The sequence below is a fragment of the Gallinula chloropus genome (assembly GCF_964237585.1).
Source record: "Gallinula chloropus genome assembly, chromosome: 2".
NCBI classification, from domain to species: domain Eukaryota; kingdom Metazoa; phylum Chordata; class Aves; order Gruiformes; family Rallidae; genus Gallinula; species Gallinula chloropus.
Genome location: NC_140086.1, coordinates 75838803 through 75864780, shown reverse-complemented (window position 1 = coordinate 75864780; position 25978 = coordinate 75838803). Strand labels below are relative to the sequence as shown.

Here is a 25978-nt window from a genome sequence, read left to right as displayed (position 1 = left end):
TAATCAAGATCAAGGGAATATTTTTCTACAGATAGAGGCACTGAGGCAGTAGGAAATACTGGTGATTTTTCTCCCCTCTGTCCTATACTGGATACTGTAACTAAAATACTTCAGGCTAAATTGAGTAACATACAGCTTCCCTTTAAGTTCATCTCCCAGAACACGTAAGCACACATTTCAGTTTTTTGTCATAGTCCTTGTAGACATGCCCATAAATTAATTTTCTCTTCTCTATCTTTAAAATCTACTACAGAAAGTTAGAAGTGCCATCACATCTGTTCCAATAATCCAAAAATCAAGACAACTGAACAGGCCTAGCCAGGTCAGGACTACACCTGATTCAGAAACCAGCTTACAGGCACACCACCTACAGTTTCTGCTTTCAGAACAGGAAGTTACATAGCCTAAAGATCTGCAAATACCCCACTGGTTAGGCACCAGGAGCCTCAAATACAACTTCAGCAGTCAGACATCTGGCATTCTCCTTTCAACTTACTCCTGGGTGCGTGTGTGCAGTGGAAGGGGCTCATACTCAGAGGTGCATCTCAAACACGGAACCCTTTCCCGCCCATTCCTCTCCCCCACATTCTGGACACGGCAGACAGAAGTAGCTTTACGACAACACGAAGTTCAGCACATGCTACACACCAAGGTTGTCTTGAGAGGTCTTTTAGAGACTGACAGCAGAGCGCATAGTGATCTACCCTTCCGACCTGACCGCTCCCTCGTGACACACTCGCTCCACTGAGCTGGCTCATACCTGGTTACTGGCGGCCATTATCAAGGCTCTCGGAGGCGCAGATTGGGGTTTACCACTTGGCATGGGCAATGCGGGGGGTAAACTGGCCATAAGCTGAGTCGGTGCTTGCAGACTGAACTGGTAAACATTAGGAGCTGTGCAAGGTGGTGTATCAGAATCCTTTTGGCAGAGAAAAAGGGGAGAAGAAAAGCAACTTTACAGAAAGTACAGTATAGACAGGCTATGCATGTGAAAATGCACCCAAATATCAACTCATGTGAATACTGCAAGATTTCATGATTATTTTTTTTTAATAGAAAAAAATAAAACACAAGCCAGCACCATGCTTATTTTACACATCTAGCAAAACTTTGATTGAACCTGCATGAAGGACACAACGTCAACAGGTCTATGGCAATCACAGGTCAGTCCTGGTCAGCACAATCTAAAGTCAAGGTTAGATCTCTACCACATTCAAATCCAAAGATGGGAACTATGGCTGGGGAAAACAACGGAACAAGAACAGCAAAACTTAGTGATACAGGTGCTAGAATTTTCGGTGTCATGACTGCATCAGTTCTCTGAACAGTGTTCTGGGTAGTACTTATCTGTACAGCAAAGTTACTCACTGTAATTGTTACAGTCTTCTCCCATCCTACCCAGCAACAGCAAAGTTAGGGCTCCACCTACCAAGAAACAAGGAGACGGTCTGCCAGTCAAGACCAGTACATGCACACCAGCCACCCACTTCACTGCTACTTAGGAGTTCTGTTCCCTCACTTTCTACCAGAAAACTGAGTGATAATTCTTCAGGGGAAGCAAGATGGATGTAGGATCACAGAAAAAGATGCAGAAATGAATCCAATACTACCAATTACTATTCCTCCTCCTCCCAAACAGGCCACCAGCAATTACAGACGCATCAGAAGCAGTCATAGGGGTGATGTTAAAACAATGCGTGCCTGGAGCACTTAACAGACAACAAGCAAAGAGGCAACCAGAGATGCAGGGGGTTATAGTAATTATTTAAGTCTGAAAACACACAACTGACTACCTCAATTCTTAAACAACCTATTATTTTCTAAGTTGAGAAAAGCTAAAAAAGCAAGCTGCAGCCTTTTGAAAAAAAAAATTTGAGCACAGATCTTGTAAGACTTATTTTTCAACCATAACACAATCACGACAGATAAGCACCTTTCCTTACATTTTAATGCTGCTTTTTTACCCCACACTTAGCTCCAAATTACTCTGAAATTGAAAATAATGCAAAAAACTATTCTTTATCCCAAACCACTAGTGGTTTTTCCCATTCCCAGCCATCTGGCTCAAAGCATAGCAAGAGATGGGGCTTGGTCAATTAGTAGTTCAGGAGTTAACATATTAAAAACACTACTGCTCAGATCATCAAGGGCCTTTACTGTTAAGAGTAATTACTGAAATACTCTATCACTCTTTCTCTGAAGACTAATTGCCTGGAAGCAAAGACACTACACTTAAACCAAGTAAACTTTAGATAGATCTTCAGTAGTACTCCTTGCCCCCACATGGCCTTGCTTTCCAAATTAGATTCTTCTGTTCAAGAACAGACAAGGAAATATCTTTAAACTTTTCTTGAGGAAAAGAGAAGGTCATTTAAGACTAACAGTTGTGAATACTGAGCAGCCTAAGCAATTAGCTAGTATAAAGCCCAATTTGCATCCCAGCTAAAATGAGTATCCACAGCAGAAACAGTCCTCAAAGCTGTCAGCAATCACTCCTTTATTGGTCCATATAAAGCTGTGCTTATAAAAACCAAGTTCTAGAAAGAAAGGAGCTGCTCTTCTACTGGGTCAAGCAGTAGTTAGAGTTAGTGTGCCTTTGTGAAGCAGTTTCACATATTTGCATCACAAATTCACTAGGGAAATCATGCTGCCAACAAGAATCTGTCTTTATGTCTCAAGTCTTATTTATGAGATCAGTTTTTACTGTTTAATAAATAACATTCAGTGGGCAATTACGTGCTGCAGCACTGACCAAAAAGTTAAGTTTAGCTGTATTCACACACAGAGCCAGCTGCCTGGATGAGATGGTGGTTTTCTCCTTTGCCCAATCCTCCAATACAAGGCACAGGAACAGGCGACGGTCTCTACCGATACGAAGCTGATGTATTAACTGAGTAGGTGGTAGGGTCCCTACAGGGACAAGCACTTTGATTTCTAAGCTGAAGTTTCTTTAGACACTACTGGTCATGGAATTATTACTAAGTTTATAAATATAGAGAGTAATCATGTTTGAGCAGACAACTTTTAAGAATGCTCCCAGGTAAACATGAGCAGGAAAATGAAAAGGGGAAAAGGGATCTTCCTGTCTATCCAAACCAACGTGTTATCTTCTGCAATGCAACCCTCACAGACCTGATGAAAGAATGATTTTAAGTCTCCACTCAAAGAATCTTCCCTTTCTCTTCTGCTTAGATACAACTGAATCACCTGAAGACTCACATACCTAAGCCAGATGGGACACTTCCCATTTATAGGATCTCTAAGGGGTTTTGTGCAACAAAAAATTAACTAGAGTGTGGAAGAAGCAGCAGATGGAAGGTAAAAGGGAGTCATAGAGCTTAACTGAGACTAGATAAATTTCAGCACAGGGAAGCTTGTGTTGTTTTATTTTAGTTTTGAAATAGGCATGTTCTTCAGTCTCAATGTTATTTACTGATACACATCTCATACAAGCAGACTGCACCTCTCTTCTGACACAGTCCTGAACTGCTAACAGGATTACTCTATGGAGCTGATATACTGACTTACCAGCATCAAAATCCTGTTGTGAAGAGCATTACCTTTCTTACTCAAACTAAAAGGTTAACTAACCTCAGTGATCAGAGAATGGACCCTAATGTGAAAAAGCCCTGATGTTCCACAAGCACTGCCTACACTGAAGGATTAATTATTACTTGGTCTTCTGGACAAGGTTCTTAAGCATACTGTGCAAACTCAAAGCACTGCAGAAGCTCAGAAGTCTTACAAGTGAGTAAAGGCATACAGGTACTACTCCCACACTTTAGATCCATGTCTCAGAGACAAAAAGCTCTGACCCTTACTAGGGTAAGAGATACAGAAGACATATTGAAAAAAGATGTAAAATAAAGGGTTAGGATCCCTCAATTGATTTTAGCAAATAAACTAGGGATAAAACTGCAATGACTTCACTAAGAGCCAAGGGTAAGTTCCTGATCTCTCAAATACTACCACTACAAACACAGGAGTCCCTCATCCTGCAAGGAAAATATCTTCTAAAGAGATAAGTTTGGAAACAAAGACAGACTGCCAGATAAAATTTCATCCTACTGGGAAGTTTCCATTTTAAAACATACTCTTCAGAGCAGCTTCAATTTCCTGAGTAAAAACTTAGTACCTGGAAGATTCCTACTATTTATAGCCTTGATTACTGAGGACTCTATTTTACCTTAATGGTGGAAAGATAAAGTATAGAAGAGACCTAGAAACTCAAGTGTTCCTCTCACCTGACTGCAAATTTCACCTGAGAAATGGGATCCCCTTAACTTCTGTCTAGACAGAAATGGCGAAATACTGCAATTGCATGAAAGATTAAGAGCTGAAGCAACCTTACACTCCAAACTTCTCTTCACGAATTAAGAAGGGAACAAAAAATCCTTCACTGTTTTGCAAAATGCATCTCCCACCACAAAAAGACCTAGGACCTCATGAGCAAGAGAGTATTTACTTGCCAGAAGTTCCTTGCGAACTATGTCTGGATGAAAGAGTTTATTCCAATTCCTCTAATAACTCAAGGCTTAAGAATACAAAATAAACTCTACTGGTGCATTCAACCATTGAGACAACAGTTCAGTTTCCATGAATTTCATGTGCACTCAATTATCCTCAGACGCTTCCTTCCCATGATTCTAAAGGCATGAATAAGTGGTGCCTTCTGCTGTGTTTCATGATGATGTTGGCGGAGAAGTTTCACCTGGCAGTAGCTTTCCATTTTCAAGACAGTATTTTTTTAAAAGCTGAAGTGGCTTAAGTAAGATTCATTCACAATCCCAGACTGTTCAAGTATTGGTCCAGTGGTAAAAGAGTAACTATCCTAGAAGTCAGGATTTAGAAATCAAAATTTAAGAACTAGAATGCAAGTTTCTTGATAATGTGACAGATCTGGGTTCTTACACCCCACTCCACACCCCCCAAGAATGACCTACTTTGTACTGTTTGCATTGTTTCTATTCTCCAAACTTCTTCCACTAATTAAACAAATTCTCTCTCTTTCCCCCAACATTCAGGAGCTAGAAGCTGTGTGAACAATGACCACTTCAGTAAATATTGTGTTCCATCTTTGAAAGCAAAGAGCTGAAAATAGTGAGAAAATTGGCGGGTTTAGTCTGACCTTCATACAGATTTTTTTCACATGCTTCTCTCCTTTCTTACACTTAAAGTGATTTAAGAGATAACTGATGCCAGCCTTACCCCTTTTGCATCTTTTTATATTCTGCCCTTCTCTATTACACCTGCATTAGCACTTGACATTATTATGAGCCAGTTCAGATGTGAACCATGGAAACAATAACCCTCATTTTACTAACTTCACCTTCTGAATCAGCTCACCACAGGATTAGTTGAACACCAGTGCAGAAAAGCAGGAGCAGCTAGTGAACAGAACAATCCCTAGCAACAACATCTAGCTACTGGACTGGCTTAGTAAAAGTGTAAACCCACTCCTTGGAACATAAAGCAACACCAGAAAACTTCAGATGTTTCATAGTTTGGGGCTACATGCAGAGGCAGAACTTCAGTGTAAACTCTTGCTTGAACTGCTTTCACCCCAGCATACTTAACTCCGCTTGCCAAATCAACAAGCATCCAAGGTGATTTAATGGGTTACACCCACCCACCCCTTCTCACTTCTTCCAGATCAGCTTGTGCCATTGCCCTTTTTGGTAGGTGGAGCCATAACTTTAACTATGGTGTAAAGAAAGATGAACAGAATTTCTACTTCTGTGGGAGGTGACATGAAAGAGAGAATTTACATCAATACAGTTGCACCAATTCCATTTGCCAGCCTTTAAACAATACAAAACAGTCTTGAGTAAGACAGTTGCCCGATTTTTACGACTCTAGGTCAACTGCATTACAAAAGGAAAATATCTAGGTCCTTGTGCTTACAGGAGAGCAAAAAAGAGACACAGGATAAATAAGCAAACTGAAAAATATGCATCCTCCAGAAGCATTAGTGTTCATTTTACAGAAAGACAACTAAAAATGTAATCTAGTTAGTACAACCACAGCACCCCTTTAACCTCCCTTCATTATAACCTGCCAGACCTGGTCCGTGTTTTATCAATACCTACTGTATTCCAGACACTCCACCTTAAATAAAATGTCCTAGAAGCATGCAATTTCAAATTTCCTTTCTTATTCTCAACACTTGCAATTGGCCTGTACTTCCAAGGGTATGTTAATATTTCAAGTTAGTGTTTTTCAAGTTAAGCACTAAATGATAGGATTCATTCCAAGCTGAACTTATACTATATTATAAATACTGAACTTAAGGCTTCCTTCCATCCTAAAATAGCTTAGGTACCTCTTTTTTTTTTCAGGGGAGGGAATGTTAAGATAGGGCAACACCGCAACTAGCCTTTGACATCAGAAAGTAGTCTGAGCTTGACTTCTACAAAACTGTGTTTCTCTCCTTACTTCACCAACATTATAGCAGTAAAATCTAATTTTACTTGCTGATTTACACATTCCCCTCTGCACTCTTTGCTGCTTAGAATAACTTGTTATTCAGTAAGATTACTTCATAATTTTTTTGTTCAAAAATTGGGCATCCTGCAGCTTTGCAGAATTTGCTTCAAGTGGATACAGATAAAAGCATGCTCAAGCAACTGAGACAGAGTAACCGAAGGACAACACACACACTGCCAGAGGTATGGGCTAAAATGCCAAAGCCAAATGTGGGACTATACGATGAAAAACTGGCAAAAGCAGCACTGGAAAAATCTGCACTCCTCTGGTCCACAGAAATTGTCCCAGTAACCTGCACAGTAAGAATGGAAGAGTGGAGTTTTAAAGGATTTGGGGCTTAAACTCTTAAATGCTCCAACATGTCAATCAAATGCTTTTGTTTGGTAACATCAAGTTGCCTGTGTCTGCAGGCTCATTGTTGCCCACTGATTCATTTGGAGACAAGCTGGATGCAGGTCAGCCCTTATACCTTTTTTCAGAGACTGAAGATTGAGGCCTATTTTTTAGGCCTATTTTTTAGGCCACTTGCCTCTATTTAGGAAGAGGAAAAGAAGAAAAAAATCTGCATTCTTCTAGAAGATTATCAACTATCCACACACATATTTGAATTGTTACTTTCATTAGGACATGAGAATATTCCGACATGTAAGAAGGGAGAAGATCTGTGTAACTCTTGCTCCCAGACTGAGAATTTTGTTAGGTCACCCCCTTCTGCACCCCTTCCATACAGAGACAATGTCAATCTGAAATTCTCTACAGACTAATCACTGTCATTAAGACAGATTTAACAAGAAAGAAGGAAGAGCTGTTACAGTAACTGAAGTGTCTGTCCCTCTACTACAGATAATCACTTGCCTTACACCTGCCAATATAATCATTTTTAAGAAGCAGCATTTATCAGAACATACGTCATATACTCTATCACCTCCATCCGTGACTAGGGAAGCACAACAGCTCTTGCTAATAAGGTTGAAATTCAGCCTTTGACTAACAGGAAGAAAGAGGAGATAATGATAACTTCATTAAGCACGTTGATTTCAAGCACCAAGCCACAATTAGTGCAGAGCAAGCAAGCAACAGTTCCAAAGTCAGCATGGATCTTGTATGCAGTTCAACAGCATGAGAGGAGCAATGAGTATTATTGGTCTTACTGGTCATTCATACGCTGCTCTCACACTGTAAGCATCTAACTAAAGTACTGAATTCACAGTGCTTGAAGACAGTGAACAGACCCCTTCCATGGAACACTTAAGGTACCAATGTGGCACACCCTCTAACTGATGGGGGCAGAAAGGTGGCCCCATCAACCACCAATATTCTGATGACAGGTCATTATAAAGCCCAACCAGCAATGGCTGCAGCTAAAATTTCAAGATCAGTCCGACAATACACACTGTAAAAGATGAAGAGTTAGAGGCAAGGATTGCATTCTCCCCCAAACTAGACCACACAGATATGCTGCTCACTGAAACTTCAGCTGCTTTGGCATGACTGCATGGTCTTGACAAAGTCAGAACTCTTCACAAAATCTTGGCCTAAAGAACAATAACATGAGAAACACTAAGGTGTATGAAATTTCTTGCATACAAACTTTTAATGGACAGCTTTGGGATTCTGTGCTGGACTGGATACGAGATTATATATCTATTAGGTAACAGAAAAAAGCTCTGCAACTTTCTTATGAACCATTCCATCTGATACTGACATGCAGGTATTGCTGTCACATAAAATGCTGTGCTTTATCTGGCATACCAGCCTCAAAACTGTGGAGCATACTTAGCACCAAAAGCTACACCAGACCAAAATAAGGCCACAAAACACATTGCCAGGATTAATTTTACTTGGCAGAGACTGTTGATCAAGCAGCAGATACTCTCCAGCACTACTCCAGGACTTCCTAAGATAACAAAACCAGCTTTCCACAAAAAAAAAGGAAAAAAGAAAAACCAAAAAGGCATATTCAAGAGGAATTTATTCGCTGCTTGGGTTCTTAGCCTGACACCTGCAACTAGCCAGAACAAGCAGAGAGAGCCAGTGGTAAACACAGCTCATTTCATCTGGTTTCAAATTCTCATAAAAACTCACTTAACTCGAGATGAAGGTTAAAATGAGTTTTCCTAATCCCACATGCTTATTTTCTATTGTGGAACAATTTGACTCTTGTACCCATAGAGGAAAAACTGACACTTTTCATTGTCCTTGGTAGCAAAGATATTTATAAAGCACCTTCCACTACTCATGTCAGCATTTGTTGGATCATGAGGGAACACACAGTATTTTGCAACTTACCTGTCTGCATGAGTACATACCACCTTTTTGTCAGGGCAGTATATGGTATTTTAAATAGCTGCCCAGCAGAATACTTCATTGAGAAAAGCCTTACTACAGAGATCAGTTTGATAGTTAATCCAGAAAGACGTATGTGGAAATAGATTCTGGTGATCAAATTCCTCGTAGCTCTATTTCCATGTGTTCCTCAGTTTGCTCACCACCAATATTTATATTCTTCTTAGAGCTGAGGTAACAGGGCAGGAACTTCAGTACTCAGTATTTTGCAAGGATCTACATTTGAAGTGCCAGTGAGAGAGCCAGAGCTCTGTCTGTATTGACATGTACAGTAAGACAATCCCATAAACGGAAGAGCTCTCTCACTAACAGTAATCGTGATACCAGAAGACAGATTTCTCTTCCACAGTCTTTGATCCAAAGCTTAGTGACCCTTGCAAAAGCTTTCTTTAGTGACTAAGATTCTGAAGTTTGCTAAGACACTTAATAAAAGACAGCACAACTAGAATTTCAGCAGCTAGTGTTAGCATAAGGCATTCTGTAAATAGCTTTGATGTCTCAGAAAATCCGTAAGAGGATGCTTTTTGTACAAATTATGATTTAGTCTCATTAAATCCAGTTCTTAATTTTGGGCTGTGTAGACAGTGGCCCAGAAGTGTGTTCCCCTGCAAGACAGTCCTGGAGGTGCTAGAGATGAAAGCAAACATCCTCCTGAATTTGAGGTGCTGTACTAAGGAAAAGTATACACCTCTTAAAAAAAACCTGTATGGTGAAAGAGAAGGCTGTCCTTGAAGGAGGCAGTTCTCTTTGTTCTTCAGTGGTACACAGGTTCTCATCTTCCAAAGGATGCCATCAGGATGGTCCCTGAAGGAAGGTAAGCAGTGGCAGGAATGGAAAGAATTCTATGTAGCAACTTTAAGTTCTTATAACCCTACACTTTCATTTATCTGAGTACATACAAAAGTTGAGAGGTGGACTTCTAAATGTTACCTTTGGTTTATGCCAATCCAGTCTCCAGAAAAACCCACTCCTTTTCATTATTCTATTTGACACTTGCTCTCCTGCTGCTGGAACAAACCTATAACCACTGCTATCTCTGAAAGTGCTCAGAAGTCCAAGATACCAGGAGCCTTATCTTTTCAGGTCCTGAGCCGTATTTACAGAATACAAAGCAAAATCTGTAATGCTGCCAGAACGTCAAGGAAGAAAACCTTTAAAAGCCATCCAGCACACTGTGCTATAACCAACAGAACTAACATTACAATGAACTATTAAACTATGGGGTTTAATAAAAATTCTAGGATCCCTATCAGCAATACTGCCCTGTTTTGAAAATGCTTGCATACTTAATATACACTGTCAATATTGCTTGCAGGACATAGTGGGGAATATAAGCAAGGCCTACAGACTTGCATTACTTCAGAATATAACTACATCCGTGCTAAAGGGAATGGGTAGAATGCTTGAACCTCAGTAGAAGCTGAAGTTGTGGGGGCGAGGTAGGGGCAGTATAACCCAGTCACAAGTTGCCAAGCCTATCTCCTCTTCCTCAATATACAATAGATAGTTTTCCATTATATCAGTAGGCAAACCTCAGAAAGGTCAAGGCAGAACTAATCACTATGACCAGTGAAACTGCAGCAGTAAATTGAAAAGCAAATATACTATCATGGGCCTCTAATTTGACAGCTGGGATCTTGTAGTTGATACACAGTGAGGTGGTTTGGCCCTGGCTAGAGGCCAAATGCCCAAGATGCTCTATCACTCCCCTTTTCAGCTGGAAAGGGGAGAAAATGTCTATTGAGAGGTTTGGGAATCAAGATAAGGACAGGGAGAGATCATTCCACAATTTCTCCAATGTGAGCCCTTTCTATCAGGGCATCATCTCCTCACCAATTGTCTCAACTCTGCTCCCTTCCATGGGGTGCTGATATTTAGGCCCAGACTGCTCCAGCCTGGTCCTCCAGAGAGTCACAAGTCGCCCAGCAAACCTGCTGCAGCGTGGGTCGGTGTCTCCACAGGCTGTAGATGGTCTCTGCTCCCCATCATTACTCATGGGCTGCGGGGGGACAGCCCGCTTCAACCATGGTCTTCTCCACAGGCTGCAGGGGAATTTTCTCTCTCTGGCACCTGAAGCACCTCATTCTTCCCCCCCTCCTTCTTCCCTGGCCTTGGTGGCTGAACAGCTCATTACATCTTTTCACTCTCTTCTCTAGTGGCAAAATGCCGCTGCTTGTGGGGTTTTTTTTCCTCCTATATGTGATTCCCAGAGGTGCTGTGACCATCGCTGATGGGCTCAGCCTTGGTCAGCAGCAACTCAGGCCTTGAATCGGCTGATGTGTACTCTCTGGAGCCTGCAGAGAGCTTCTGGCTGCTTCTTACAGCAGCCATCTCTGCAGCACCCCCTTCTCTGCCAGCACCCAGCTATGCAAAACTGCAACACACAGCAAAAGATACTCTGCAGTCATGCAAAACACATCTCCAAAAACCACGTTCTGACACACACTCTGTCCTTAAGATTAATAGTGATGTCATAGGGATTCATATTTTGCTATTAAAATAAAGTCTTAATTATTAGGAAGAGAGTGGCTAACTCAATCTAGATCTCCTTGTCCCCTGCATTTTCTTTATAATTTGTACCTTGCTTTCAGTCTTCAGTATCAGAGTTCAAAAAGTTTGGTTCAATGAATGCAGAGACATTCCTGAAGAACACTCCTTCCACAAGACCAGCGCTAACGCTACATAATGTAGCACTGCATCATACCTATCTGCAGGGTACCAGACGTTTTGGCACAAAACCCCATTGTCTTACATACTAGACATTCCTTTGCTGAAACCTGGGCAAGATATAATGCTGTATCATACCACAGACACCCTCCTCTTCAACTCCAGCAGAACAAGCTTCTCTTCCTGGATCAGGTGCAGCTCAGGACTGCTCAACCAGAACCTGCTCGTCCTCACATATCCAAGTGTGAGTAGGATGAGTCCATCAATTACCAAACACCTGCCATTCCATTCCAAATTAACACCGTATGATAGCAGTCTGAAGATATAGTACCAATCAGGACAAACTAGGGTCTGGCACAAGCACATAAAGCTTATTTTGTTAAAAAGGGTAGTGCATCCCCAAACTGATTGCAGGTCTGTCTTGTTGAGAACTTCTTGTTTACTTTTCATTAATTTCTCTGGCATCAAGTTTTATCTTCAACGTCAGGCAAAAAGGGACTACAAGATGGTCATAACCACTCGCCAACCACTACGTTCGGAGTGGACACTCTAGGCAAATACCTGCGTTTTCTCATAAAGCTTAATAGACAGAATCTTTTACATACTCAGATCAGGAGCATGGCTAGTAGTATCACTGGCAAGCATCATGCTGTTCTTTTTCCATTAGCCAGATGGTGCAACTAAAACTTTCACCATATTTACTAGAGGTGGAGTGAAAAGACAATTCCACACAGAATATTCAGTAGTGTAAAGGAATTACAGAAAGTAAACAGAACATATAAAGAAGGCAATTGTCCCTCAAAAGTTACTAAACTTTTATTGAATATAATTCCGAACTTTTAATTCCATATTTGACTAGATTTTGAAAGCAGTTAAAAAAGAGGTATTCCAGTTAGTCACTATGGTAGCTAACTGAATATTGCATCTTGTTCCAGTCAATGCCTCTACCTAGCACAGAAGGCTTCCATGGATTTATCATGAGCACCTGATGCCATGTAATGCAATTTTGTGCTTTACAAAATCTGCACTGCCCAATTCCATGTTGATTTAACTCCATACTCAAACAAAACCACCTCACAGAATCTTAGAGTCTGGGAACACACCTAAGGAAACTACTTCCTCATCCACAAAGTTACAGTAAAGCCCAAAAGATTACTTTCAAGCTGCACTTTCAAACAAGGAAACTGAAAGTAAAACTCCATATAGGAGAGCCCCATTACCATTAAAACATGAGCTGACTGCTTGGATGAAAATAGTAAGGAATATTATTCACCTTCACAACAGGGTATGATACTCATGTTCAATATGGGGTGCGGCAAAAAAGGACCGGAATTTAACAGTGGGAGATCTTGCTTGATGGGAAGATTTATGAAGATAGATTTCCACTCTCCTACTTAATTAGCTACTGTTAACTGGGGCTTTTATATTTTATTACATCTGACTGCTACCACAAAGAGTACCAGAGATTTAGGATGGAATTAAGACCCATTTAACTGAATGAAAAAACACTTGATTTCAGTAATTATCCTGAGCAGGGAAGCTACTCCTTTGCTTAGGGGTGGTATCACATTAACTGCTGTTGTATCAGTTCAGGCACTGAAGAGTATGGATAAACTGTGTTTCTTACTAGTTTAACTCATTAAAAGAAAAAGCTTACAATGTCACTGCCAGAGAGCGATGATACAGAAGAGGCAGATGAACCAGAGGATAGCTGTTGTGTGCTAGCCAAAGACAAAGCCAAGCGTGGGTTGTAAGATGGTTCAGAGTCTCTGTTCTGCTGCTGTTCTCCATTGCACGGAGCTATCTGGTCTCTTATTTTCAACCTATTATCTGTGAACAGAAAACATAAGTGTCATTTAAGAGAATTTTAACAGAATATAAACACACAGGCCCTGAAGTCTAAGAAGAGCTGGAGTTTAACAAGCTAATTGAAAAACAGGATCAGAGAAAACTAGTCTTGGGTTAGAAAATTACAAATTCCTTTCATTTTTTTCCTACATATCTGAATGATTAATTTCAAGGCATAAGTATTTTAAATTACATCAACTTCAAGGGAAAAAAATAAGCTGTTTTCAAAGATGCCTGATATACCTACCAAGTTCAGGTGACAAATTAATTTTGCTCCCCCACTTCTTTTTAATCCAGGCCCTGTAGTCAATCACTTCTTGGGTCACTTTGATGATTCTACCTAATGTGCTAAAAAAATTTTTCAATTAAGTATTAAATACTGTTGGTTACATACTTGCAAGCATTTCAACAAGCAGTGAAATTATGCTAACAGTTTAAGACATCCCTAACCAAAGAATCCTTTTGAATTTCCATTTTGTTATTGCACTATTTAATCCACTGAAGTGTCACAATTTTTAAATTAGTATATTACTTCTATCATACTAACACAGAGGCATTGACATGTAGGCAAGACTTAGAATACATGGCATGCATCTTAATTATCAAGAACGTACATGCAGACATTAGTGTACTTAAAGGTAATTCACAGGTTCTTGCATTTCTCCATGCAGAAAGTATTTTTCCCATAGAATCTGGATGACAACAGTTTTGGGAAGTACTGGAGACATTAATATCCCAGCCCCCCAGCTGACCTTCATGCTGAAGACAGAGACCCTCACTAGTCCTTGCTTAGAGATTTACAAAACAACTTAAAAGGTGCAAGATGCCCACAATTATAAAGGAAGTACCATGGATCGTGAGGTAGTGGAAACAAGAAACAGACTGGCTCCAAAACCAGAGTAAGTTAAATTTCAAGAAACTTCCCTACAGTTAAGTGGTTCAGAGAAGAAGCCTACCTAGTCCTGCTGAACAGTGATCAGTTATCAACAAGGACAAAGCAATGTTTTTCCAAAATGCCTTCCCAACATTCAGCTATTTCATACTGCACTACTTTTTGAGCAGGAGTTGTGCCCTGGTTTGACAGCAAAACTTTCAAGCTTCCTTCCATCAGGGACTAGCGGCTGAAATGCTAATAAGCTCCACACTCAAGATACACAAAGGACTGTCTATTGTACAAAAACAGGCTGTCAAAAGTTTCCATCTTGGAGAAGTTTTGAAAATCTTCAATGATTACAATACAGCTTATTTTGTATTTTGTACCATAAAGGTATGCTGTACCTGCACTGGAATTCTCTTTTGGTTTAGGTATACAATGGGAAGGGAGAACATACATAGTCTAGGTCTACTCATAGCACGTTTATGAGATCACTTCATAGTAATACTTTTAAAAGGAGCATAATAGTCCCTACTGGCTTAGGTGGTACTACTTCATGCGAGACCAAATGCCAGATGTTCCATGTCTAGCCTTACAACTTTAAAGACATGTCAGTGTATTAGTATTGAAAAAGGCAGTCCAGCATTTTAATCAAATGTTGAATTAAATAGTACCATCCAAGTTACACAGCAAATAGCTGCAGAAGGGCCTCACAGAAAGAATGAACTGCGTCCACCATTTTATTTAGGTAGTGTAAATAAAAGGATGCATATAGGAAAATAAAACCTTCAATTTTACATGTAGAATTAAAGGCATGATTGTCACTATTCAGCAACTGAAGAGCTGAGTTGCAATAGGTAATTCTTCAGAAACAACAAAGTTGAGTATATTAAGGAACAAATAGAACAAAGGATAGCATTTTGTCAGTGTACACACTCATGACACAGCAGCATTTTAATTATGTGATGCATTTCTGGTTTCTCAGTCTCAAAAAGGAAACCAAGCCAGGGAAGACAGAATGAAGACAGGGATGACCAATACTGCAGACAATCAGCTGCAACCCTGAAGCTGCAGTTCTCAAGGCAGGAAATGACATTACGGGGCTCAAACATACACATCCTGGTGCCTTCAGCACTGGGACAGAGAAGGAAATCTTGCAGCTAAAGACTTCCATCTGAGAATACCTTCAGAAAGGTTTGAGCTTTTATTCAAGGACAATAAGCTATAAATGTCATAGCTACTACCAGCTGTGGTCTTAAGAACCAAAAGGTGAACATGGACTGAACACAGGCTCTTATGAAGGAGTTTGTCAAGTGTGAAGCAAATCAATAGTCACGCCTTCATATACAAGGAGGAGAATAAAGATACCATCCTGTATTGTTCAACAGCCCAGGTGACTGATATACCAAAATCACCAGCTATCAAATAGGTGTGATGGGTAAAACTACTGCTTTGCCAGCAATTACAAAAAGGCTGCACACACAGAACCTGGGATCTCACCTGGAAATTCTCCTTTCATAGAGATCAAAGCCCTAAACTAATTTTCAGTAGAAAGGCAGGAAAAAAGTAGAAATTCACTAAGTTATGAGGTCAGGGGTTCAAAGGCAGATCCCTGCAGCATTGCCAGTACACAAAATTAAAAACATTCACTATGAAACATCAGAAAGCGAAAGGTGTTTAAGGCTGCACTGCCACATACTTAATACAGCAGCAAAAATAAGAGGAAGCAAGTGCGATCAAACCAGATACCACTCTCAAAGAACACCCGTTCACACGTAGGGGACTCAGCCAGATCCACAGGGCTAAAGAACTTATTTTTTTTAAATAAGCATTTAGAAGTTGTGCTTGCATCTGTTTTCAACACTGAAAACACTTAGGAACAAAAAAACTATTAACCTTCCCCATCTTTAGTATGAAAAATTTCCACACTTCTGTGTTTTCATTTGGCTGAGGCCCAAATTCCTACAGATATGGGACACTCCCACACGTCTTCAAAGATGCTTGTTTGGAAATCATGGACAAAACAGTTAACTGGTTAATAAAGTTAGTCAGCTCTCCTATGAAAGATGCCTCTAAGGGGTTTTTTTTCCCCTTAATATTATCTTAAGAGTAAAACCAGGAGTATGCTATTTACATACTTAGTTTATTTTATTCTGAGAGCTCAGAAGCTCTTCTTTTTACATGCTACAAGCCCTCAGTTCACAGGCAGACTTTTTAGCTGTCATTACAGCACAACTACAGTGCAAATAAATCTTAAGATCACTCTTAAAAGGCTCAGATTGCTGACATAAGTCAGCAAAATCAAGTATCTAAAGCTGCAGCGAAGTTCCACATGAACAAATGAGTACCAGAGCAGGAAAAAACACCTAGTCTGTGAAAGCACCCACTGGTATTAAAAGGAAAATACAATCTCAAAAGCAGACTAAGGAGCATCTAAGAAGAATCTGCTTAAGCATGAAGATTTAAAGAAAGAAATCTAAAACTTTTACTCAAACACTCTTGTGCAGGAAAAGCCGATATTGCTGATACCCCTTGAGACAGAGTGTACTCTATTGACAGCTACCCATCATTCAAAATTTGAAGCAGAAGGTGGTCTGCTTCAGAAAACACATTTCTGCTTTCTATGTCAGCAGATTTAACAGGCAAATTTAACATTATCTTTGACAGCTCCCAGGACTATCTTGGCCAACCAGACCTGAGTCACCTATCAGCAGTTAGATCAGTTGAACTGTATGCTATGAGGAGACCATCCAACTCTCAAGCACAGAGATGAAAAGATTACTTGATATAAGGCCTAGACTATTGCTGTTCTGAAGATTATCACCTGTAAGTGACAACTCCAGTCATGCAGTAGCAACACCCTGCCAAAACTTCCTCCAACTATGAAATCTGGCCTGTTGGCATGACAACACCCCCTTCATCCACCTGCACCACCCATTTGGAATGAACGAGGAAGCTGTTGATGACCTGCAACTCTGGGAACTGAGGGAGGGTTTCAGGTATCTCAGTTATACTAGAGGGGCACGTCACAGCAGAACCAGTCTTCCACTGCTGATTTCACATGACCTCCATTGCCTTCCAAATGTGGCTACACTGCTGTTTAAAGATGCAGTCTCAGCACACATCTGTATCTGAATCATGCGTCAGGCTAACACATAAGCCAACCTCCTGATCTTCAGACACATGTATTAACTTAAAGATGCATCTTTGTCACATCCAGCTCAGCAGAACTGAAGGCTGTCAAGTAATACAACGTCACTCTCTCTCCATCTTCCTCCAAACATGAGTTCCTGCTGCTGTCTTGCTTTTGATCCACCCATACTCAGCCACAAGCTGGACCAACTCCTTAACCTGACAGAAGAGTTAACATATTTGTTCTCAGTTCATCTGACTTGAATTCTGACAGCAGGATCACTAGATTTGATCCAGGTCAGGAACAGACAGACTGAGAAGGAAGGAAAAAGGCAGCTGGCATGAGATAGCCCACAGATAGGCTAGACAAATCATAATATGAAATTGCACCTTAATATAGAGGCTATGGACAGGGTAGTTAACAGTCCACTATTTTAAAGAACATGAATCATCAAGCAAGAGCTTGCTGCCAAGTGTCTGTTATGGTTTCCTGTCCTTTATCAAGAAACAGACTAAAACTGGGGAAATGGTCACTAGCTTGAAACTTCACGCCCAAAAAGCAACAGAGTTGGTGAAGGGTCTAGAGTACAAATCTTATGAGGAGCAGCAGAAGGAACTGCGGTTGCTTAACCTAGAGAAAAGGAGGCTGAGGAGACCCTATTGGTCTCTAGAACTATGTGAAAGGAGGTTGTAAGCAGGTGGCTGTTGGTCTCTTCTCCCAAATAATAAGCGATAGGACAAGAGGAAACAGCCCCAGGCTGTGCCAGGGGAGATTTAGACTGGGTATTACGAAATGTGTTTTTCATTGAAAGGATTGTCCAAGATTTAAATGGGCTGCCCAGGGAAGTACTTGAGTCACCATCCCTGGAGGTATTTAAAAGGTGTGTAGATGTATTGCTTAACGACGTGGTTTAGTGGTAGACTTGGCACTGTTAGGTTAATGGTTGGACTCAATCTTAAAAAGGCTTTCCCAGTCTACATTATTCTATGAAAATATCGCTCCTTATATGCTTTAGTGAATGACTGCATCCTTTGGAGAACCACAGAGAAGTTAATGAATGTCAGGACCCGACACAAACAAAACTTCAGGAATGCCTAAGCTGCTCTAGCTGTACTTACGTAAGAATGAAGTTTCATTCAGCAACAAGAATTCTCAGCTGGTACCCATTTAAACAGATACACCTCTAATCTTTCTTAGAACAGCAGTCTCATACGTAGTGTTACACACTGACATTTCATTCCTGTATCTCCATGAATGCAATCTCAACCTTCATGAATTTAATACCAGAGAAAACAGAGATGGGCACTACTAAAATACTGTAAAGTCTTACATCCCCAAGTGAAAGACTGCATCTGCTTTGTGGTAACCAAGAACTATTTCACCTTCCAGTGGCATTAATGCTAGAAGTTAACAGCTTGACTAGAGTTTGGAATTCTATCTAGATGCTTTATGTGGCTTGTTACAGCCATCACTCCCTGAGATTAGCTGGGGAGCTCAAAGCCTCTGGGATTCTAGGGAAGTCTCAGGGAAGAGGCATCCTGTGATACAGCCCCAATTTGTACAGAGTAAGAGTAACAGATGTTAGAGCAGATGCATGAATGAAAATACAACTCTGCTGGCGTGCCTTTATTTTCTTTCCTCTCCTACTTTAAAAAGCCAGGAAACTTGAAAAGGTGAGAGCTGAGAAAGTACCAGTTGGAAGGGGCTTTCTATGAAAGACATTAAGAGCTACATTAGAAACCACATACATCTACAAGTATGCTACTTGTAACGACAGTGCTACAGCCAAACTGAACTGATTCTTTTAATAGCTTAAGGACATATTAAGCCTTTTATAATAGCTTATGGGAGTATGTATTGAAGAACTAGGGAAATTCCTAGTCTGTCTAGTTTTGATTTGAAACAAGCAATCTGATGATGCACAGTCCTTTCTGCCACGACACAGACATACATCATACCAAATATTAAACCAACAGACCTTCCTTCAAAATACTTTATGCAGAGTGTTTAAGGAAAACCTAATTATCTTCTGGCTCCCTTACATGCACTAAGCAAACCTCACATCGGACTCATCCTGGGTTTTGTCATGTCATCTTCACTTCAATGCTGCACATTAATGTGTTGCACTCATACACTCGGTAGTCTAAATTTCTGGCTAGATTTCAATACAGCTGCAGTTAAACAATAATCATATTCCTTATTGATTTAGACCCAAACATTCCTAGTTGATTACACAGACAAATGGATATTCAAAAAGTGGACTAATTACCTCTCAGAATCTCTATTTGGATATGATCTTGCAAGTGGTGATACTGCATGGCTAAGAACAATGTAGGCATAATCAAAAACTTGTTTCACTTGCATGGCACCGTAAGAACTTCTGCCAACGTCGTTTCCTGAAATAATGTGACAGTCATCAGATCATCTTTGTTTAGTATCAGTAAGCAGAAAATTATTCACACTTAAAGCTCAGAAACCTTAACAATACAGCTCAACTCTGTATAAACTGGTTAGGCCATCAAATTCGTACCAGGAACAACTAAGTGTACCTATCTCGGTAAGGAAGCTACCCTTAGGAACCACACTTCACATTATGCATTCAATTTACCACTTTTATAATACTGATGTACCAGCGCCTGAAAGAAACAGAGATCAGAGATCAGCTTAAAGCTCTTATAGCTGTCTTAAGAGGGAACCTACCAAGCTTGAAGCATGTCTCACTTACCAGTAAGAGTTTCTGAAGGCCAAATTCAGCTTAAAATTCCACTTGTGCAACCAAATTATCTTCACAGGGCCAGGCATACTTACATCAATCCCTACTTAATGTTATCAAAACTACAGATCAAACAGATAATTTCTCTCCACGGGATAAACCAGTTTGTCAAAGGCTGTCATAGAGGACTCCGGAAGTTTGTGCAGCATTGTTTTCTGATCAAGTTAGTGGCACTTCTTGACTGCCTCTCTTTAAGCATGAGCACCATTTATAGCAGAACTCCTTCCAAATCCAGTGTCATGTCTGAGGAACCGCAGAAGTTAAGAACATGCTAATGATGTTGTATCAGCAACAACACACAAGCACTGGTCTCCCACTTGACACCTAGAGAGATGTTGCTATTACTAGCAAAAAGAAACATTTGGGGGGATTTTGGTAGATATATTTGGCACCAGACACCAAAAGTTCACTGTCACCACTCAATTTAAGAAACAAAGAAAAATTCCTTCAAATTACATGTCTAAAATATAGACTGGATCTTGAGTGGGTAGAAAGCTGCTTACAGTAAAAGGTTCCCTCCCTCACAGTGATGCTTGAAATGCCATGAGAATACTGGAAAGGGATGAACCATGGAACATGCTTATTTTAAGCCTGAAAAAAATCAGATCAGGTTTTAATGAAAAATCTGCTTTGAAAATTGATGGGTAAAGAACAGGATCTATCCTTTGGAGGACTGAATTTGACTCTAGAGGTACCCTTCACTCAAGTATTTGTTGAGGTCTGCCATTGGGGCAGGGGAGAAACAAAAATAACTCAAAACAACAGCTTTAGCTTTGTTACTTGACAACACATTTTAGTCCAAGATTCTCCAACCATAATGCCACTTCAACAGAAATGAGTAATCAATGAAAACAGACTGAGAACATAAGACTATTTGTGGGAACATGGAATTTCTTCAGTAATATCAAATAAAGTCAAATAAAAACTTATGAAGAATGCTTCCTGTTTATTGAAGTAACTTAGTTTCTTGCTCTGAATGCACCACTGCAGTATCCAGCAGCTATTAGTCTCAAAATTAGAGCAGCCTCTCTAAAAGGCATATTTGCAATTGGACTCCATTCTAAAGCAGAGACCAATGTGAGCCTAGGACAGTGGATCTAGGAACAAACGCATTGTAGTTAAGTTCAGAGCTGCAGTACCAAGTAGCAGAGGACTTCACAAAGGGCTTAGTCCAAAGGCAGCATAAATCGAGACCAAGGTATTTTAATGGTCAAGAAATCAGAACATAAGTAGTGTTAATTCCACTAGAAGAACAATTATCAATTCAGTGCAGGTTGTCCTGGGGCAGGACACATTGGTGTGTCCTGCAACAATGCCGCCTTCAGATAATGACATTCTAAATACATATAACAAAAAATTTAATTGAGAAGCAGAGATGGAATATGTAACAAGTGGCTGAACACACAATTGTATCTACCACTATTTAAGTCTATCTGTGGTTGGACTTAATGATCTTAAGGGTCTTTTCCAACCTAAATGATTCTATATATTCACATAACAGAAATACACACTCCAACGAATTGCATTAGTTTAATCTGACGTGAAGGCAGCTGCACTGAATGTGCACCCTGCGTGGCATTACACGGGAACGAAGACACTGCTACTAGGAGCTGTTGGTTACTCCTGTGGTCAGTTGTTGCCACCTCCGCTGTTGGGCCAGCAAAACAAAGCACAATCCTTCCCTAATCCACTTACGGCGAACTCGGGCAGTTTAGTTTAAACCACCAACGAAGTTGTGTATGAGTCTTGATTGAAGCAGATTTGAGAACAGAGGCAGCATAGCTCATGCCATAGCATGTCTAGGTTCCTGGATTGCCTCATTCTCCACCTGTAATTAGTTCATAAAAATGTCTGAATAAACATGTCTTATTCAATTAAACAGTCTGCAGAGGTTCTGACTTGCACTGCAGCTGGAGAAGCAGATACAGAAGCCAAAGCTATGCAAGCTACTGTGAACTGTACCAGTGAAGCCTGTACAGAGGCAGCCCTACCCACTCCCAAAAGCAGCTTAAAGCCAGAAGATGACATATTTGCATTTGCTGTCTTGAATAGATTTTCTTCCTAAGAGATCCTTCTCGTTAGCAGATCATGTCTTACATACCTGAGCATCCTCCTTTTCTCAGCTTACAGACTGACCAGTTAAAGCACGTAACTCAAATGCTCGCGCTGTTTAAGGAAAATCATACAGACTTCAATCCTCAGGTAACAATGGGGTGTGATTTCATGTATAATTCAATCCTCATTTTATTTCTTACAAAGCCTTCATGCCTAAAGGAGCATGCCTAAGATTTCCATCACCTGCTATCAGCACTACCACTCCACCAGATAGCCTTCCATTACCTGAAACAGTTTTAAGAACACGTCCTGCAAAGGCAAAGGTAAGACTATGAGCTAGGACTGAAGAGCAAATCCACGTTGAGCCATTATTGAGCAAGTACCTTTTTGCAAGATTAAAGTGTTAAAGGGGTTCTTTCAGATGCTAACTTCAATGTATTTGTGTATTTTCATAAGTGGATACATTATATATAAACATACACATGTATTTGCAGGTTCTAATGCCAAGCAGCAGACATTGAAAAGCTGCAGTGCCTGACTTCGGGCAGCCACTTAAAGCTAGACCAGATAATCTCAATTGTTGCTGCCAATCTCAAAATCTAATTGCTTCCTGGATTTGTAACTCATCACGATGCAGAAGCAAGCAACATGAAGCATAATTAGTCCTGCAAGTTAAAGAATCTCTTTCAAAGAAAATGCACTGAGGTTAAAGTTTACAACTTTTGTTAATGTCCTTAGCAATTCAGAAAGAAGAACAATCTCTCGTGAAGGGAGCAGTGCAGGTGGAACTCCAAGCCCTAAACTGTGATTTAGCTACCCTTACCACTGCCAATCTGAACCAAGATCAAAAATCATTCCCGTTCTCAGCATCAGAAATGACTGAAAGACCTTGATAAACTTGACTTGCAAAGGCATAAAACACTAAGTTATCCTAACAATAAATACTGAATTTGTTTTACAAACACAGATTAGAGGCTTGTCACCTGCAACCAGAATTCTGTCATCCAAGACAGAATACTGCTAGACCAACTCAACACAAGCCTCCTGGACATGTTGTTTATAGAAACTCCCTTCTTAGATGATGCTAAAGGAAAGATTTTCATCTCATTACCCTGTCCTAGGATCCTAACTCAAGATGAAGAATCTTAGGTTATGTGTGAGTATCAAGTATAAACTACCACTTTAAAACACCTCTCCATCAAGATTGGCCAGGCATCATAAACAGATTTCAACACACTTCAAGTGTTGGTTCCTGACATCTCTACTAGAATCTTGGTTCTTGAATCATAGAAATTATAATCCTCTAGCACCCAATAATCAGTCTTTGAGAATCTCAGAGGAAACCCTGTAGCACCCAGGAGAATCTGAGCAAAACCCACTACAATCAAAACATGAATACACCAGATCAATGCCTGTTCCTTCCAAATCTATGAACTAACAGCAGGTAGAACTGAAGTATCATACTCTTCTGATGACATCATTTATCTGTTAGCCAAACATCATCACTTCACATTGAAGAAAAATCAGTTCCTCCAAGTTTAAATTAATCCCACTGATCTTAATCCTGTTGCCTACAAGACTGTCTAAAACTGTTCTTAAGAGTTATACCTCCCAGTATCCTATTACTGATCTACCAACATAGGAGAGCCTTTCATACTACTTGAATAATCTTGAGCAATTGAAAGGCTTTTTTTTTTTTTCATCCCTGTATTTGTCTGATTTGTGGGTTAGGTCACCTTCTGAAGTCATCTTCCATGGGTTAACCAGAACTTGAGAGAAAGCTGCAATCGGGCTATAACAAGGATTGCAAAAAAGAGAGTAAAAAATTGTGGGTGCAGTGCAAAACCAGCTTTGAGGTAAAAGCTCTACAGCAGCTTATGCTAACTTAAGTGAAGAAAAATCTGCATCTACTCTTTACCAAAATACTGGTTCCCATCTCCTCCACAGCATTCGCACTGATGCTCATGGATTTAGACACTGAGTGAATCTGAGCACAAACAAGTCAAGCAGAGATGACAACTTGACAACTGGGCAAGGACTTGAACCCTTGGAAAAGTTTTTTGTACCGGGACACAAGCAGTAACAGAACTAAAATGATTAACAGTTCTAGACCTGACAGGTACTTTTAGATATTGTAGGAACAGGTGATTAAGCCTAGATTTAAGGAGGTTGCATTCATGTGATCCAATTCAAAGAGCCATTCTATATATGCTCTACAGAGTTCTCCCCTTAGTTCCATCAAGCAAGTTGTGAAGCTCTGTGGTAGCTGCCATAAAACTTCCCCATGGGACACAGTGCTCAGATAACTGCAAGTTATCATCAGTCCTTATTTCATTCTCCCTCCTGTAAGAATTATGTTCTCAGTCCATATAAACCCGTCTAACATTTGTTACTAATTTTTTGATAGCATATAATTAGGTATATTTATTCTAAACTCTAGTTCTTTGCTTCTGCAAGATTCATGCTAGGAGGAAAAGTTCAGAGCCCCTTCTAGTCCTGCAAGTTATTTTTTTTCTTCTCTGAAGAGTCATTGAAGAGAAGAAAAAATTCCAAAGCACTATTAGCAGTGACTAAAACACTGTGCAGCGTATGTAATTTCTTCTCTTTCAGTCCTCAGCAGACTGAAAGGAACAGAACTGGAGGACAGTAAATGTCTGAATCTAAAGAAATGTGGCTCATGCTGCTATTCAAATGGGTCTTCAGGCACAGCTACTGAAAGAAATCTCAATGACGCAAAGAGTCTGCAAAACCACACCTATGCCTGGCCAAGTGCAGCAGTCACAGTGGACACAAACTCAGAGCTACAAACATGCCAGGGATGTGGTTAGACAAATGAGCATCTTAGCTTGCAACCTGCTCTGGAGAACTATGAACATTCAGCATATTGTGTATTTAGAAAGGTGCCAGACTTCAGCTCCTGATCCATGGTATTTGCTTTAGAAGTGCTGTATATAAGCAGTCTACCCACAAGATGTGACAGTATGGAGTTTGAGTGCCAATTACATTCTAGAAATACTAATGCTGAAGTCCAAATTAACTGAAAATTGACTTTGTTAAAAAGCTGTTTGGGGATTTCAGCTACTTGTGACAAGTCTAAATAGAATCCAAAATTAGTACTATGAAACAGGAAAATTTTTGCAGGAGCTCAGCCAAAATTAATCTTGATTACTTTGAAGGTTACTGAATTGAAAGCAAATCTTAAAGGAAAATCCCAGTATTTTAAGTCACTTTCAGAAGTACATGCAACTATAACTGGCATTTGCTAAGGGTCCCTGTGCAGCACAGACACCAGTTATGCAAACCACCCTTCACATCAACACGGTAATACAGCTGTTCCCTTGCTAGACATTCATGGATGTAACACCCATGTGTCTGTTCAGTCTGTACTGCATCACCTTGCAGAATAGGTACCTCACCTGGGGCATCTTTCCCCCACGGTGCAATTTATCTGAAGTACAGCACCACAGACTGTGGCAGGAAAAGCTACACCTTCCAGTCTCACTTTCTCATAACAAACTCCCTTTCAGGATTTCCTGGACCTCTTTCTTTCACTATCTCTTAGCACTGTTAAAGAATCTTAATACACTCAACATATAATGCACTGGAAATTCAGAACTGTACCTGCACTGCTCACATACAATACAGTTTACTTGGGCCATGAACCTTGCAAGGCCTTCAGGTCTGTACTCAGCCCCTCTCCGTACCTGTACCTCAACACCAGCAACAGTCTCTTCTCAGTGCAGCTTCTTAAGGCATTTGGCAGACTTTAGGAATTGTAAGGAAAGCCCTCAGAGCA

General features: G+C 40.3%; 1 protein-coding gene across 4 annotated transcripts in view; it reads right to left on the bottom strand.

The window, feature by feature from the left end:
* The window catches only part of TENT4A (terminal nucleotidyltransferase 4A), a gene marked incomplete at its 5' end in the record, with an annotated part of 64517 nt that overhangs the window by 11288 nt on the left and 27251 nt on the right, over window positions 1-25978 (bottom strand). For 3 of the 4 annotated variants that reach the window (XM_084260916.1, XM_084260917.1, XM_084260918.1), the window contains 4 exons: window positions 761-919; window positions 13157-13329; window positions 13595-13695; window positions 19624-19750. In XM_084260916.1, the coding sequence (XP_084117042.1) occupies window positions 761-919; window positions 13157-13329; window positions 13595-13695; window positions 19624-19750 (560 nt within the window). The remainder of the gene's footprint in view (window positions 1-760; window positions 920-13156; window positions 13330-13594; window positions 13696-19623; window positions 19751-25978) is intronic. The other variant, XM_084260919.1, reaches the window with a different exon arrangement.